This window comes from Hyla sarda, chromosome 8 (genome assembly GCF_029499605.1).
Source record: "Hyla sarda isolate aHylSar1 chromosome 8, aHylSar1.hap1, whole genome shotgun sequence".
Lineage (NCBI taxonomy): Eukaryota > Metazoa > Chordata > Amphibia > Anura > Hylidae > Hyla > Hyla sarda.
In genome coordinates, this window is record NC_079196.1 from 127,688,878 (window position 1) to 127,706,491 (window position 17,614).

The window sequence follows — 17,614 nt, forward strand, 5'->3', positions numbered from 1 at the left end:
AATAACTATATATTTTTACATATCTTCTGTTCTTTTCCTTCTAGTGGTTATTAGGCTGAATCCATCCCCTCAATTCTATTTTGAACTTTTTTTAATAGGGGAGGCAGGATATTAAAATTAAAGCAATTGGTCAAATCCAATAATAATAATCTCACACAATTCATTTTAAATTGCAGTTATGTCTCATCTGTTTCATTTGGCTGAATGGTATATTAAAGAGTACCTCTCAAGATCTTGTTAAATTTTATAACCCTCCCAGTTCACTGCCCCCACCATGATAAACCACCCCTGCCTTTATTTTTATTATTTTTTATTTTCTACCTTGATATTGCTTTGTATTTTCTACTTAGTCTATGTCAGATTCACAGACTGAGCAGTGTTACCCAGCAGGCGTGACATCATCTGAAGCCATACAGGGGAGAAATTCCTCCCTCACTCTGCTACACGCAGCCCAGATCAGTTCTGTATGTGAGGTGAGCTATGATTGGCTGAGGCTGCACTTCAGCACTCCAGACTGCATTTCCTGATTTTGGACTTCTGCCAGGCCAGCAGGAGTCCAAAGTCTGTGCAAGAGATGGGGGGGGGGGGGGATGTGCTCTGGATATGTAGGGAGACACATAGTGGCAGTTTTTTTAAACACAAATAAAACATAGAACCTTTTTTTTTATTAAACATTTTTTATTTATATTTTTTATTTATCATAAGGAGTGCAATAGCAAAAAATTTTTTAATGAGAGTGCTAATTTAAGCTTCTAGATTTTAAGGTGGCAGCACTTGAAATAAAAAATAAACATATGTATACCGCTTTGAAATGGGTATTGGTAAAAATTATTGTATAGAGATATTTAACCTCTTAGTGACTCAGCCCATTTTTACCTTAAAGGAAAACTGATATTTTCTCCCGCACTATCCACAGGTACTGATGGGTAGTGCGGGAGACGCTGATTCCAATGAACCCTACCTTGCTTGGATCCGCCCGGCAGTTCCCCCACAATTGTAGTTTTATTCTATCTGGAAAACTTGCTGTAACTGGCACGGGCGGGGCTTCTGCAGCTAACTGGCACTGATGTCAGCGCCGCTTATGAATATTCATCCCCCCTCCCTCCAGTTAGGAGCAGCGAAGAGAGAGAGAACTGGAGGGAGGGGGGATGAATATTCATAAGCAGAGCTGACGTCAGTGCCAGTTAGCTGCAGAAGCCCCGCCCTTGCCAGTTACAGCAGGATTTCCACATAGAATAAAACTACAATTGCGGGCGGATCTGGACAAGGTAGGGCTCATTGGGACAGCGTCTCCCGCACTATCCATAAGTACCTGTGAATAATTCGGGAGAAAATATCTGACAGTTTTCCTTTAAGGACCATGCACATTTTTGTTTTTGCACTTTCATTTTTTCCTCCTCCACCTCTTCTAAAAATCATAATGCATTCAATTTGGCACCTACAGACCCACATAAAAGCTTGTTTTTTGCATCACCAATTGTATTTTGTAGTGACATCAATCATTTCATAACAAAATCTACAGCAAAACAAAAATTGATATATATTTGTGTGGTAAAATTGAAAAAATAAAATTGCATTTTGTAATTTTTGGGGGCACTTTTTGGTAAAAATGACACATTGGGCCTCATTTACTTAGTATGGGGTGTTGGTTTTTTTTGTAGGTTTTTGTTTGACAGGCATTTTTCCATGGTATTTACTATTGTATCTTTAATTTGACCATTTGCCCTACATTTTGCTCTGTTTGCACATGCTCTGAACTGTCGGGTTTTCCAGAGCGGAAATCCACCACATTTTATGTCACATAGGAAAAGGTGAATTTGCGGCCCTAGTGAAGGCCGTTATAAGAAGGATTCAAGTGGTAAATAAAATTGCACTCATTGAGTCGGGTTGTGCTCATGTAGCGTTTTCAAATTATGTCTCCAGACCCGCAGCCACGGTCCTCTGGCAGCATTCTCGCTGTCCCAGTTCAAAGCAATGGAAGGGGTAGTGGAAAAATAGGCCAGTACTGGTAATCTGGATTTTAAAGGATTAGGAACACTGTGGTATCCCTTTAAAATGGTTTATTTAATATAAACACAGCGACGTGTTTCTGGTCCGTACTGGACCCTTCGTCAGGCAAGGTGTATGTGACAAGACAACACATTGGAGTTAAAATATAATCAATACGCATATACTAAGGTTACATTCATTAAGATATTCTGTACCATTTTACGCTGTTTCCGCAATTAGTGTGAACTTCCAGCTGATGAGCTGGAAGCCCTATATGTGGTTCCGTGTTGAGAGCCCAAATTTTCAAATATAAAAAAAAATTACAGAAAAAACACAATTATATAAAACCAAAAAGGAATAAAAAACACTTTGTATTGTGGTGCTTAATTGGTAAAACAGTTATTGTATGAATTGCATGTCTGATATGATTTGCGGGGAATCGGAGCAGATTTTATTATGCTATATGCTGATATGGATGGATGGTTATCATTACCGCTTTACTGTGAGTGAGGGTGCATTAATTAAATGAAAAGTATTGCAACCTATGCATAGCTCCTAAGTTTTGCTTGAGAGCACCATATAGTTGTGGCAATGTTCAGAAGGGTCGGAGCTAGTGCGCTCACTATGTGGATACCGTACAAGGAGCACATTATTTTGATGGACCGGTTCAATGTAGGTGAGGGTCTATTACACAGGGGAAACATATGGCAACCTATGTTTCATTATTAGCTATTACTTGGGAGCGCCATAAGTTGTGGCAGTGTTCAAAAGGGGCAGAGCTAGTGCACATGCTCTGGGGATTCAGTAAGAGAAGCGAGTGTTTTCACTGGACGCTATGATTGCTGTGGCAGAGCGCTGAAGAGGGGGATCTGTATGAGTCTGTTAGACAGAGTGACAGTGCTATGTTGGCTATGGCGTTGTGCAGAAAGAGCGGATCTACATGGGAGCCAAAAGCACAGGCTAAATGATGATCGAGACATGTAAGATGCATACATTTGATAAGTATAACATAGGCTGACTGATAATTGGGATGGGTAGGATGCATACAATTGATGATCCACAGGTTGGAGATAACTTTTTTTCTCTTTCTTTCATAACTCATAAGAGCTTTAATTGAGCCAGTGGATTCCCATATGCTCGGTTTACTGTCGTGGAGGGACAGGTTTTATAAGCGCAAAATTCCTGGTGAGGGCGATTCCTAGTATTAGCGCACAGTGTAAGCGCATAATACACATGCACAGTCCTTAGTGTGAGAGAGAATGATTTTTTTTATTAATCTGTAATATGATTTAAATGGATAAGTAGGTATAATTCCAGGTGTACCATTCCTGATGCAGACAATTTTTAGTAGTATCAGCGCACAGTGTAAGCGCTTAATACATGTGCCCAATTCACAGTGCGGGATGGATTGATGTTTTACTTGTAGCTGGAATATTGCTTCGTCATTTTTAGACATTTGGAGGGGTATACTCACATACATTCTTTTAGTGAATGGGTCAGTGACAACATGTGGAGTTATTCAGTAGGGACAGGTTTTGTTGCAGATTCTGTCAATTGTTACTAGCTTATATTGTGACAGTTCTTAGTTATAGTAACAGATTATTCTAGAATTGTTTCAGAAACTTCATTCAGCCCCGAAAGCTGGAGTGAGCTGCATTTATAGATCCAGAAGACCTCCAATCTTTTGAGGACCTCAAACCTATTGGACCTATGTTTGGAGACATGGTCTATGGGGAGTACTTTAAATGGCTTTTTTACAGGAAACCAGTTTTAATATTGAACCTGTGTTTATTTATTCTTTTTCTAAGCTTCTGGGTAGTCCTGCCGATATATTGCATACCGCAAAAGCATTGTATTCAATAAATCACATGGTCTGATTCACAGGTCAGATGATATTTTATCTGGAAGGTTTCTCCAGTGACATTGGAGCAAAAGGTCTGACAATTGTGTGAGATTTCTGTGCAGCAGAGACATAAGGCTGCACATCGGAATACTTTGTTGCTGCTGCTTCAATTGGCTTGGAGCAAGTAGATTTTTGATGGATGGTGCCCTCGCTGAGGAATTTGTCGTTTTCCAAGATATGTCAATGCTGTCTAAGTATCCTTTTTATATCTTTATATACATATATTTAGTTTTTTATTTTTTTTTCTTAGTATTCACTGAACTCCATATAGGGCTATATTCATCAGCTGGAAGTTCACACTAATTGCGGAAAAAGCGTAAAATGGTACAGAATATGTTAATGAACGTAACCTATGTATATGCGTACTGAATGTATTTTAACTCCACTGTGTTGTCTTGTCACATACACTTTGCCTGACAAAGGGTCCGGTACGGACCAGAAACGCATTGCCTGTGTATATACCAAATAAACCATTTTAAAGGCATACTACAGTGTTCCTAATCCTTTAAAACCCAGATTACCGGCGCCAGTACCGGCCTATTTTTCCACTACCTCTTCCACCATATTTTATGTGGAAACATTAGAAAATTTGTAGGTTTCCTTAGAAAATGTGGGTTTTTTGGAGACACACCCCTTTTCTCTAATGACCACACCCCTTTGTAGGGTTTTCTGAGTAAAGTGGAGCGTTAGTAGGGTTTTTGGGATTTTTGTCTGAAATTCTGGCGCATGACACAAGCAACACAAAAAAAACCGTACACAATCTACTCGGAAAAGCCTTAGTAAATGAGGCCCATTATCTTTATTCTGTAGGTCCATACCTAATTTATGTAGGTTTTATTTTATTTTACTACTTTAAAAATTTTTTAACTACATGCACCAAAATTAGCATGTTTATAATTGTTACCCATATAACTTTTTTATTTTTCCGCATACAGAGCTATATGAGGGCTCATTTTTTGAGCCTTGATCTGTAGTTTTTTATTGTTAATATTTTTATTTTGATGGGACTTTTTGATTGCTTGTTATTAGTTTTTATATGGTATATTAATTGATCAAAAATGCACAGTTTTGGACTTTAGTGTTTTCTTATGTGTATGCCATTGACTTTGCGGTTTAACTGACCTTATATTTTAATAGTTTGGACAATTACGCATGTGGCGGTACCACATATGATTGTTTATTTTTTATTACATTATTTTATTTAAAAAAATGGAAAAGGGGGTAATTCAAACTTTTATTAGGGAAGAGGTTAATTCACTTTTATTAAATTATTTTTTTTTTTAGTTCCCATAGGGGGCTATAACATGCAATCTGTAGATTGCATACACTGTTCAATATTATGCCAGCATAGCATTGACCAGTGTTATCGGTGCTTTGCTGCTCTAGCTTGCCATCGTGGATGTCCCATTCAGCTACCTTGAGCTAACTGGCACCGTTAACCCCGCACTATAGATGACGCAATCAACTAATGTGTTTTTTTTTTACAATTGGAACCCTGAACTTCCTTTGGAGTTTTTGTGTATTGAGGAGTCTAATCAGTGGCTGTCTGACTTGTGGGTTCTTCATGATCTTTAGAGGCATTTAGGGCCCTCATTCTTGTGTTCAGTGGGGTAGGGCAACCACTTATTAGACACTTACAACCATCCTGTTGTCAGGTGATAAGTTATCATTATGGGAGGAAGCAGGATAAGGGCTCGTTCACATTACCATCTGCCCCCGTTAATAAATGCCTGTTATCAATCGGTTTGATAATTTTTCAATTGGGTTGCAAACTGCTGTAAAAGAATCCTATTGATGTCCACAGATTTTTTTTTTTTTACAATCCTTTATTACGTTTGCACCTGTTTGCTTCCTTTTCTGTTTTTTTTTTTACGGGGAAAAGACGTTGCATGCAGCTTTTATTCTCCTGTCAAAAATAACGGAATAGAAACGGATATGATGAATTTAGCATTTAGGTCTATGGGTAACGGATTGAAAACGGATGAGCCTTTACCACCTTAAGGACCAAAGGTGTACCCGTATTCCCTGGTCCTGCTCCCGTGCTATAACACACGGTCACAGGCTGACACCGCGTCTTTGCCGGGTGGTCCTGGCGGCTATGAGCCCCCAGGACCCGTGTCTAATGCCAGACATCACCAATTGCGGTGATGCCAGGCATAAACCCCTTAGATGCGGCAATTAAAGTTGATCGCTGCATCTAAAACAAAAGTAAAGCGTTCCCAGAAGCTCAGTCGAGCTGTTTGGGACCGCCACGGTGAAATTGCTGCGTCCCGTACAGCTGAGAGGACAGGGAAAGGGCCCCTACCAGCCTCCATCTCCATCCAATTGGCGCTTTGCTGCTCCATGCCTGAGATCCAGGCTGGAGCAGCAGAGCGCCGATAACACTGATCAATGCTATGCTATGGCATAGCATTGAACAGTTTATGCAATCAGAAGATTGCATGTAATAGTCCCCTATGGGGACTAAAAAATGGTGTTAAGAAATGTAAAAAAAAAGTTAATAAATGTGATTTAACCCCTTCCCTAATAATAGTTTGAATCACCCCCATTTAAAAATAAATAAATATGTAAGCAAAAATAAACATAAACATTTGTGGTATCGCCGCGTGCAAAGTCCAAAATTGCGTATTTTTGGTCATTTTGTATACCCTAAACAAACTAATAAAAAGTGATCAAAAAGTCCCATCAAAACAAAATGGTACGGAGAAAAACTTCAGATCATGTTGCAAAAAATGAGCCCTCATACATACCCATATGCAGAAAAATAAAAAAGTTATAGGAGTAAGAAGATGACAGTTTTAAGCATACTCATTTTGGTGCATGTAGTTATAATCTTTTTTTTTTAATTAGTAAAATAAAATAAAACCTACAGTATTTTCCGGCGTATAAGACGAATTTTAAACCCCGTAAAATCTTCTCCAAGGTTGGGGGTTGTCTTATACGCTGGTATCGTGTTATAGGGTGGGTGCTGCAGGGTACCTTTTACATATATACACATTTGCATGGCCACTCTTCTCGCAGTGACTCCGTCCCGGACACCTAGCAATGCCGGAGCTCCGCAGTGGGCTCGAGTCTATGCAGCTACAGTGCTGCCTAGCACTGATGGGCATGTTCAGATATGGCGCAGGCTCCCGACTCGAGCCCACGTCATACCGGCTGGCCCCCAGCTGATTCCTGTAGCTGAAGACCGGTGTTAATAGCCGACATGCGGCGATCGCCGCGGACAGCTATTAACCCTTTAGATCACCCTGACAGCGGTGTCTAAAGGTGCTTTTATCCTGTCCCTTGTGGTCCAGTTGGGTGGATTGCTCCCCCACAGCGTGATTGCACGGGGGGCGATCTTCTGCTGAGGTAGCCTGAGGACTTAACTTTCCTTCCAGGTTCCTGCCGGCTCCTGCGCTGAGAATGATAAAGCCTGGCAAGACCAGGCTTTATCAATTGAGCGCAGATCACACAGATCAATGTGGTTCTATGGAACCACATTGATCTGTATGAGGAATCAAATGATTCCTCCTAAAAATCCCCTAAGGGGACTAAAAGTGTAAAAAATAAATACATTTAAAAAAAAAGTTTGAATAAAGTTTAAAAACACACACACACATTAACCCCTTCCTTATTAAATGTTTAAATCACCCCCCTTTTCCCAAATTCCATATAAAAAATATATAAACATAATAAAAATATGTGTGGTATCGCCACGTGCTTAAATGTCTGAACTATAAAAATATATTGTTCATTAAACCACACGGTCAATGGCGTATGCGCAAAAAAAAATTCTAAAGTCCAAAATAGTGTATTTTTGGTCACTTTTTATACTATAAAAAATGAATAAAAAGCGATCAAAAAGTCTGATCAAAACAAAAATGGTGCTGAATGGTGCTAAAAACTTCAGATAATAGTGCAAAATATAAGCCCTCATATATGTACCAATATGCAATAGCCCATGTACGCAAAAAAATGTAAGTTATAGGGGTCAGAAGAGGACAATTTTAAATGTATTAATTTTACGTGCATGTAGTTATGATTTTTTTCCAGAAGTAAGACAAAATCAAACCTATATAAGTAGGGTATCAATTTAATTGTATGGACCTACAGAATAAAGATAGTGTCATTTTTACTGAAAAATTTACTGTGTAGAAACGGAAGCCCCAAAAATTAACAAAATGGCGTTTTTTTCTTCAATTTTGTCGTACAATGATTTTTTTTTTCCACGGCGTAGATTTTTAGGATAAAATGACTGATGTAATTACAAAGTAGAATTAGTGGCACAAAAAAAGCCCTCATGTTTTTTAGGTGCAAAATTGAAAGGGTTATGATTTTTAAAAGGTAAGGAGGAAAAAACAAAAGTGCAAAAACAGAAAAACGCTTGGTCTTAGTCTGCATTTGCAAGATCAGAGAGGCGGAGAAGGAGGTACGGTAACGGGATACAAGGGTGGCGCAAGTGTGAGATCTGAGAGGCAGAGAAGGAGGTACGGTAATAGGATACAAGGGTGGGACAGATGGGTGAAAGAGGCATGTACTGCTCTGGTAGTCTTGGAGACAGGGAGGGCTGGGCAGGCAGGGAGAGCTGACCAATCCAAGCATTCTTTGTATACAACAACCAGCCAATCACTGGTAAGGTACCGTACATCGCAGTAGAGGGGTAGTCTTATATGGCGAGTATATATGGTGTAATTTTTACAAAAAGTGCACTGCGTAGAATCAGAAGCCCCCAAAATTTACAAAATGGCATTCAATTCATTTATTTTTTTAAAATTTTGCCCCACAAATATTTTTTTTCTGCTTTTGCTGTAGATTTTGGGGTGAATGATTGATGTCATTACAAAGTAAAATGGCGCAAAAAAATTTGAAAGCGTTATGATTTTTAGAAGGTGAGGAGGAAAAAACGAAAGTGCGAAAATTAAAAATGGCCCGGTCCTTAAAGGGTTAAAGTCTCCATTTGCACGCATTTTTTCCCATCTGTTTTTGATTGGTTATTACTTCTGAGCATGCTCAGAAGAGGTGTGAAGAACCAGGAAGGCCAGACAACAATAAAAACGGGAAAAAATGGGTTAAAAACTGATGCAACAGGATGCCACTGAATGGCATCCTTTTGCATCAATTTCCATCCTTTGTCAGTATGGTCTGTTTAGCTGCAATGACTGGAGAATAGGAGGGACAGGGACAAAACGGAAAGGGGGAGACGTTTGTCTGTATGTGAAATCAAGTCTGAAGGCCCCACTGAGGGAGGATATATGGGAGGGAGACGATAATGTGGATGCATTATGGGTAGAAATATATGGAGATAAAAATAAAAAAAAATCGGATAGGGGTTTGTTATAAGCCACCAAACATAATGGAAGAGGCAGAAGATCAATTACTGAGGCAAATAAACAAAGTAGCAAATCAAAATGATGTGATAATAATGGGAGACTTTAGCTATCCTGATATAAACTGGGAGACTGAGACCTGTCAATCTCATAAAGGACACAGGTTTCTGACTATAACTTAAGACAATTATCTGTCCCAAATGGGGCAGAGCCCAACCAGACCTGACTGAGTAACTAATGTGCAGGTAAAAGGGACACCTGGGAAATAGTGATCATAATATAATACATTATAACTTATTTTTCAATAAGGGAATCTCTTGAGGGACCACAAAAACAATGAACTTTAGGAAGGCAAAGTTCGATCAACTCAGAGAAGCCCTTAACAATATAAAATGGCATATTGTCCTCAAAAACAAGAATACTGACACTAAATGGGAGACTGCTAAAGATATCTTAAATTATCACTGTAATAAATATATACAAGCAAAAAGAAAAATAGCCAGCACAACAACCTAATACACGGGTGCACGCTGCTATGGCAGATACAGAGAATACAAAAAAGGGGATTGCAGCAGCACACATTGGTCAAAAAAATTGAGGCTCTTAGCGCACTTTTTGATCAAAACGTGTTCCCCATCCACCACGGGGAATTCTGAGCCTAACACTCAAATATCCACTCACCTCTGCTGGGCATATAGCCTCAGACTGGGTGACATGCTGGATCCTTAAACAATTTAAAACACCACCTGTGAAAAAGGGGGAGGGGTGCACATCTAAAGAGGGTGCCATTCCCCCTGAGTTGTACAAACAAGCAAAAAGATAAATAGCCAGCACAACAACCTAATACACGGGTGCACAATTATTTATGGATCCAGCATGTCACCCAGTCAGAGGCTATATGCCCAGCAGAGGTGAGTGGATATTTGAGTGTTAGGCTTAGAATTTGTGCTAGGGTCCCATCCTAAATGAGGCCACCTCCCAGTGGTGGATGGGGGACACGTTTTGATCAAAAAGTGCGCTAAGAGCCTCAAATTTTTTTGACCAATGTGTGCTGCTGCAATCCTCTTTTTTTGTAATAAATATATACCTTATGGGAATAAAAGGGTCAGAAATAAAAGAAAACCAATACAAACATTAAAGGGGCAATACAGGACAAAAATAAAGCATTTAAAGTACTAAAACAGGACAGCAGTGAAGAAGCATTAAAAAGCCGTAGAGAAAAATGTAAAATATGTAAAAAAACAAAAACAAATAAAAGCCGCAAAAATTGATACAGAAAGACTCATTGCCAAAGAGAGTAAAACTAACCCCAAAATGTTCTTTAACTATATAAATAGCAAAAAGGTAAAAAAATGAAAGTGTGGGCCCCTTAAAAAATGACGAGAAAGAAATTATAAACGGGGATCAGGAAAAAGCAAATATATTAAACAAATTCTTCTCCACTGTGTTCACCGAGGAAAATGAAATGCCAGGTGAAATACAGTGTGATAAGGTAAACTCCCCAGTACAGGTCACCTGTCTAACCCAGGAAGAAGTACAGTGCCGCCTACAAAAAATCAAAACAGACAAATCACCAGGTCTAGATGGCATTCACCCCGTGTTCTAAAGGAATTAAGTAATGTTATAGACAGACCCCTATTTTTAATATTCTGGGATTCTATAGCAACAGGGACTGTTCCCCAGGACTGGTGCATAGCAAATGTGGTACCAATATTTAAAAAGGGAACAAAAGGTGACACAGGGAATTATAGGCCTGTTAGTTTAATCTCCGTTGTATGTAAATTGTTTGAGGGTTTTCTAAGAGATGCTATTTTGGAGTATCTTAATAAAAATAAACGTATGACCCCATATCAGCATTGCTTAATGAGGTATCGGTCCTGTCAAACTAACCTGATCAGCTTCTATGAGGAGGTGAGCTCCAGACTGGACCAGGGGGAATCGCTGGATGTCATATATCTGGATTTTTCCAAATTTCCAAATTTGATACGGTGCCTCATAAAAGGTTGGTGCATAAAATGAGAAGGATGGGGCTGGGGGAGAATGTGTGTAAGTGGGTAAGTAACTGGCTCAGTGATAAGAAACAGAGGGTGGTTATTAATGGTACTTATTCTGATTGGGTGACTGTTACTAGTGGGGTACCACAGGGGTCCGTCTTGGGTCCTGTTCTGTTTAATATATTTATTAATGATCTTGTAGAGGGGTTGAATAGTAAAGTAACAATCTTTGCAGATGATACTAAACTCTGTAAAGCAGTAAACACTATAGAGTGCACTGGTACAAATGGATCTGGATAGGTTGGAGGTTTGGGCTGGGAAGTGGCAAATGAGGTTCAACACTGATAAATGTAAGGTAATGCACATGGGGAGGAAAAATCCGGGCTGGGGTTATGTATTAAATGGGAGAACATTTTGGACGGCTGACATGGAAAAGGACTTGGGAGTCTTAGTTAATAGTAAATTTAGCTGTAGTGACCAGTGTCGGGCAGCTGCTGCCAAGGCTAATAAAATTATGGGGTGCATCAATAGGGGCATAGATGCTCACAACAAGGAAATAATTCTACCACTGTACAAATCACTAGTCAGACCACACATGGAATAATGTGTACAGTACTGGGCACCAGTGTACAAGAAAGATGTAGTGGAGCTGGAGAGGGTTCAAAGACAGGCAACCAGAGTAATACAGGGAATGGGAGAACTACAGTACCCAGAAAGATTATCAGAATTAGGGCTATTTAGTTTAGAAAAAAAGAAGGCTTAGGGGAGACGTAATAACTATGTATAAATATGTCAGGGGACAGTACAGAGATCTCTCCCATGATCTATTTGTACCCAGGACTGTATCTTTAACAAGGGGGCATCCTCTACGTTTAGAGGAAAGAAGGTTTCTACACCAGCACAGACGGGGGTTCTTTACTGTAAGAGCAGTGAGACTGTGGAATTCTCTGCCTGAGGAGGTGGTCATGGTGAACTCTGTAAAAGAGTTCAAACGGGTCTGGATGTATTCTTGGAGAGTAATAACATCGCTGATTTTGTATACTAGATTTATAGGGACAGAACGTTGATCCAGGGATTTATTCTGACTGCCATATTTGGAGTCGGGAAGGAATTTTTACCTCTAGTGTGAGGTTTTTTTTGCCTTCCTCTGGATCAACTTAGTAGGGACTCATTAGGGATATAGGTTGAACGTGATGGACTCTGGTCTTTTTTCAACCTCATGAACTATGTTACTATGTCACTATGTTACAACGGCCGTGTAAACTTAGCCTAAACAGGAGGCAGAAGTGATATTGGAAATAGGAGAGGTGTATATTACACTATGTAAAACTGTTTTGTCTAACTCTTGGATGTGCTATGTTGTTATAAAGTATCATATTTCACATTACAGCAGCAGTAGAGTTTGCAACATCGGCCATTTTCCTACCCAGTGAAGTCAATGAGTAGCAAAATCAGCTGTGTGTTTTTTCTACCCATTTACTTCAATGGGTAGTCTACACTGATTGGCTGTGCTGATCACGTGTGCATCTGAGCACAGTTAAAAATGATGCTGATGGCGGCATTGCTGACACCCCTCGTGCTCCAGGGGCATTGTATGCTGAAGATCAATTCATTTTTTGAGGACCCGTGAGAGACCATTGTTAGTGAAATTCATTGCATGCCATCATTGGTGGAATTTATCGCGGCTAGCCTATCTTGAAGGGTTACTGTACTTGCCTGGTTTCCCCTCCAAACAAATTAAGGCCAAACACTTTTTCTTCGGACAAGAATGACCCTTGGTGTTTTTGTCTCTCTCTGACTTCCCCCTGATTTCTCAGTTTGGTGGGGTGGCTAGCTCTATATTGTGCCCTGGTTGTTCCAAACTTCTTCCATTTAAGAATTATGAAGGCCACTGTGCTTTTGGGAACTTTCAGTGCAGTAAAAATATTTGTGTACCCTTTTCCTGATCTGTGCCTCTACACTTTTCTGTCTGTTATCTCTACTGGTAGTTTTTTCTACTTTTTGGCTTGGTTTTTGCATTGATACACACTGTCAGCTGTGAGACCTTTTTATAGATATCATGTTCAACCAACTAAATTTAATACATGTGAACTCAAATGAAGGTGCAGAAATATTTCCAAGATGATCAAGAAACATGTGAGCTAACTTTCAAATGTCACCTCAATGTGTCTGAATACTTATGTCCATCAAAATATATATTTTTTTCATTTTTCAAAAATGTCTTAAAGTATACCTGTCGTCAACAAAAACTTTTTTAATAATATAGATAATAACATTATATGTATATTTGTAATATACCTTGGTTAAAAAAATTGGTATATTTTTGGGTGAAAAAAATGCTGTTTTTGCAGCTATTGCATGTTTGTCTCTGACGAGTTCAAATACAGGAAGTGAGGGTAGGACAAGCCGGGCTCTGTGCAGGGTCCTGGTTTGTCAATCATCCTCATATGTGAGCCGGGGGCGTGTCACAGAGCCTCACTGTACAAAGCCCTGCTTGTCCACCCTCACTTCCTGTATTTGGACTCCTCATAGAGACACATAGGCAATAGCTCCAGGGACAAAAATATACATATTATTTAATCAATGTATATTACAAATATACACATAATGGTATTATCTACATTATATAAAAAGTTTTTGTTGAAAACATATAATGAGAATTTTTACATTCTCATTATATGGGGTATAGAGTGCAGAATGATGGGAAATTCTTTAGCACAAGGCTGCAGCATAACAATAATGTGAAAAACATGGAAGGGTTTAAAAACTTTTTAAATGCATTGTATATTGACATGATTTCTTTTTGTTTTTTATTGCAGGATTATTTCCGGATGTTGGTGGAGGATACTTTTTACCACGCCTTCCAGGAAAGATTGGCTTATTTATTGCACTTACTGGATTTAGACTAAAGGGAAGGGATGTGCAAAAAGCTGGAATTGCTACTCATTTTGTTGATTCGCAAAAGGTAGGGTTAACATTTCTTTTAAAATTATAGTGATGTTTCCTGATAATTTTAGTTTGTATAAAAATTAGTAACTTACAGAAGATAAAATAGAAAAGGAAATGTGTTAAAGAAGATAACATTCTGTCCTATGATATACGTATAGCACTGTTTCACTCTTTTTGATTTAACTTTTTTCGATTAACAAAAACAGATTTTAAAATGTTTCTAAATAGTCCTGCAGATACCACTGGGGTGAGCCTACAGTATATGATTTTTTTTTTTTACTTCAATAAGAAAGCAGTATGCAATACTAATGGCAATCCTGTGGCAAAAATGATAGAATCGCCACACTTATTAACCCTGCCTTCTTATTTCAATTAAATTGTTTCATTAAACAGCTTAAATTAGCCAAGTCCCCCTTAATGACTGCCATAAAGCGTTTTTACGGCAGCCGTTTAAGGGACGACTTCTGATGCAAAGCCTTATTACTGCGGCACAATTATTGCAATGATGATATAAAGCTGTTTTTTGATTCATTAAGATGGTGAGGGGGTTCCCTATTTTAGCCTATCAGCACCTCACAACATCATCCCAGGAGACTAATGTTTTACTATGTTAACTGGAGATCTTAAAAGGTCCCAATGGTCTCCATAAGCATTTACATACTGCTCCCCTCCCCCAGTATTCAGTACTGCCTCAATCGTAGAAGAGATCTTGAGCAAAATGTTTACTAAAGACATAAAGATGTAGCAGAGTTAACCGTCAAAGTCATAGCACTTTAACTAGATGCATTAATCCACCAAGACTGACTGTTAACTCTTCTACATTGTTTCATTTGACAGCTTTCTTATTGTAATGAGCTAAGTCACACGTCATATCCCACTTGTTCTACGTACAGGGCCAGTGCTAGCCAAGGCTGGTAGCGGAACAATCTAAATCCCAGCCACTGGCAGGAAATTCAAAATTTTCATTCAATTCAGAAATCAAGCAGAGCACCTTGCACTGCCTCGGGATAAACGTTTATGCGTCTGCTAATGTCAGGAGGTGGAGCGCTCGTTAATGACAGCTGCTCCTCGGCGGTGCTCACGCTGAGTGTAGATAGTGAAGAAACCAAAATCCAAAGTAGAAAAAGAAGACGCGGATCACTCACCGGTATGATGCTGTGAACTTTATTCAAGTTTGCATGCAGTGGCTACATACGGGACGATGTCTGTGGCAGGGCAGGAGGTCTGACAGAGCCCTGTCCGAAGCTTCGGACAGGGCTCTGTCAGACCTCCTGCCCTGCCACAGACATCGTCCCGTATGTAATCACTACATGCAGACTTGAATAAAGTTCACAGCATCATACCGGTGAGTGATCCGCATCTTCTTTTTCTACTTTGGATTTTAAATTCTAAACTGAGCAACACACCTGGACGACTAGTGAAGATTTATTCTATTTTCATAACCAGCAGGTTACAAAGTCCCAACACCTTTACACCAAGCAGAGCTGGAGCGGCAGGAGCCACACACCTGGACAACCGTGCTGTTTCACGCCACAAAGGCATTTCCTCAGGTCCCTGGTGACTGCTTCCTGTTGCTAGGTATGCTATTTAAATAGTATCCACCCCTTGTGTATATCAAAAGCAATACATCAATAGAACATACATAAAAAGTATATAAAAAAGCATTTCTGATTTTAAATACACACAATACTATAAAATAAAAGCAACTAATGTGAGTTTTAAAGGAAGGAACCCATTTCATTCTGGTCATGAAGACCTAATGGTCCTAAAGCTTCAGTTTTTATAATCCATCGCGCTTCTGCGCAAGCTAGATTTTCATGCCTATCTCCGCCTCTTTCTGGGCACATCACTCTCTCTATGCCTGCATATTTAAGAACCCTGGTATCACTTCCATGTATGCTTCGTATATGAGAGATGAATCTTTGCACCCCTACTCCGGTTTTGACCAACCTGAAATGCTCTTTTTTTTTTTTTTTAATCAGATGTTTTTATTAAACTTTTACAGTTTTCCAACAAAAAAAATAACAGCTTACATGCAAACAACCCACCACCCCTCCTCCCACCCCCCAAACCAACAAACAGTCCGCCTCCCCCTCCCACCCACACAGCATAGACTAACACATAAATGTAGGTCGTGCCAGGCCCCCCCAGAGCAGGAATCAAGTAATCAAGTAGAAGACAGAATACGGGACAGCACAAAGAACAGCAGCACATAATCATCATTCAATCCATCCTGAACCAGACCAAGACATTAGCCACAAAAGCCCATCCATTCCACACTCCTACACACCTCCAGAAGGTACCAGAACCGTCTATTACTGCTCATCATCAGGGGGGTTGAAGTGTCTCACCCACGGGCCCCACACTCCATCAAACTTCCCTTCCACTTGCCTTTTTAGGTAGATCCCTTTTTCCAAGCGAACAATATAATGAACTCTAGCTATCAGGTCTGCCACTACAGGAGGAGTCGGTCTAATCCAGAACGAAGGTACAGCGAGCGAAATACAAGCACCATTCACATTATTGAAACCCAGATCAACTATGACCCCAGCATTTAGTCAATATTCGGAGATAGATACCTTTGTGAAGTTGGTCACGATAGACATTCAACAAATCCACCCCAGAAGCCGCCTGATACATTCTAATTTGAGCGAAGGGGAGAAACGGGTCCTACATATACTACAAGATGACGACAGTCTGATCATAAAACCGTCAGACAAAGGCGGAAACATAGTCCTACTAAATAAGGAAGACTATGTGGATATGGCGATGAGATTACTTAATGATGAGGAGACCTATCAGAGAATAGCGGGTGATCCAACTAGAGAGTACCTGGAACAAATGAAGGAAATTTTGTGGAGAGCGAGGTTGGAAAACGTATTATCAGAAAATGAATACAAATTTATTCTAAACGAACACCCCACCATCTCTACATTTTACGTTCTACCAAAAACACACAAGAATATGGATCCCATCAAAGGCCGACCTATTGTATCGGGCAACAACAATTTAACGGAAAATGCTAGTGTGTATTTGGATAAAGTTCTATCACCTTTTGTACCTTCCCTTCCTTCACATTTAAAGGACACTAAGGACACAGTTCTAAAAATCAGTGAACTTTTAGTCACGGACACTACACTTCTTATGAGTTTGGATGTGGAATCACTTTATAGTAATATCCAACACGATTTAGGCTTAAGAGCCATTAGCACCTTTTTGGACACCAAGAGCACTTTATTTCATAATCACAATAAGTTCATTACTGAACTATTGCACTTTATTCTAACTCACAATTATTTTCTCTTTGGCGGTGCCCTCTATCAACAGATGAAGGGCACCGCCATGGGGACTACTTGTGCACCCACGTATGCAAATTTATTTTTGGGGTGGTGGGAAAGCACTTTTGTTTTGGTGAGGATTTGGTTTTGTACACTCAGCACATTTCTTTTTGGGGAAGGTACATTGACGAT

General features: G+C 39.6%; 1 protein-coding gene across 5 annotated transcripts in view; it reads left to right on the forward strand.

Moving 5' to 3' along the window:
• HIBCH (3-hydroxyisobutyryl-CoA hydrolase) overlaps positions 1-17,614 on the forward strand; it is a 392,003-nt gene that overhangs the window by 211,234 nt on the left and 163,155 nt on the right. For all 5 annotated transcript variants that reach the window (XM_056535961.1, XM_056535962.1, XM_056535964.1 and 2 more), the window contains one exon: positions 14,015-14,160. In XM_056535961.1, the coding sequence (XP_056391936.1) occupies positions 14,015-14,160 (146 nt within the window). The remainder of the gene's footprint in view (positions 1-14,014; positions 14,161-17,614) is intronic.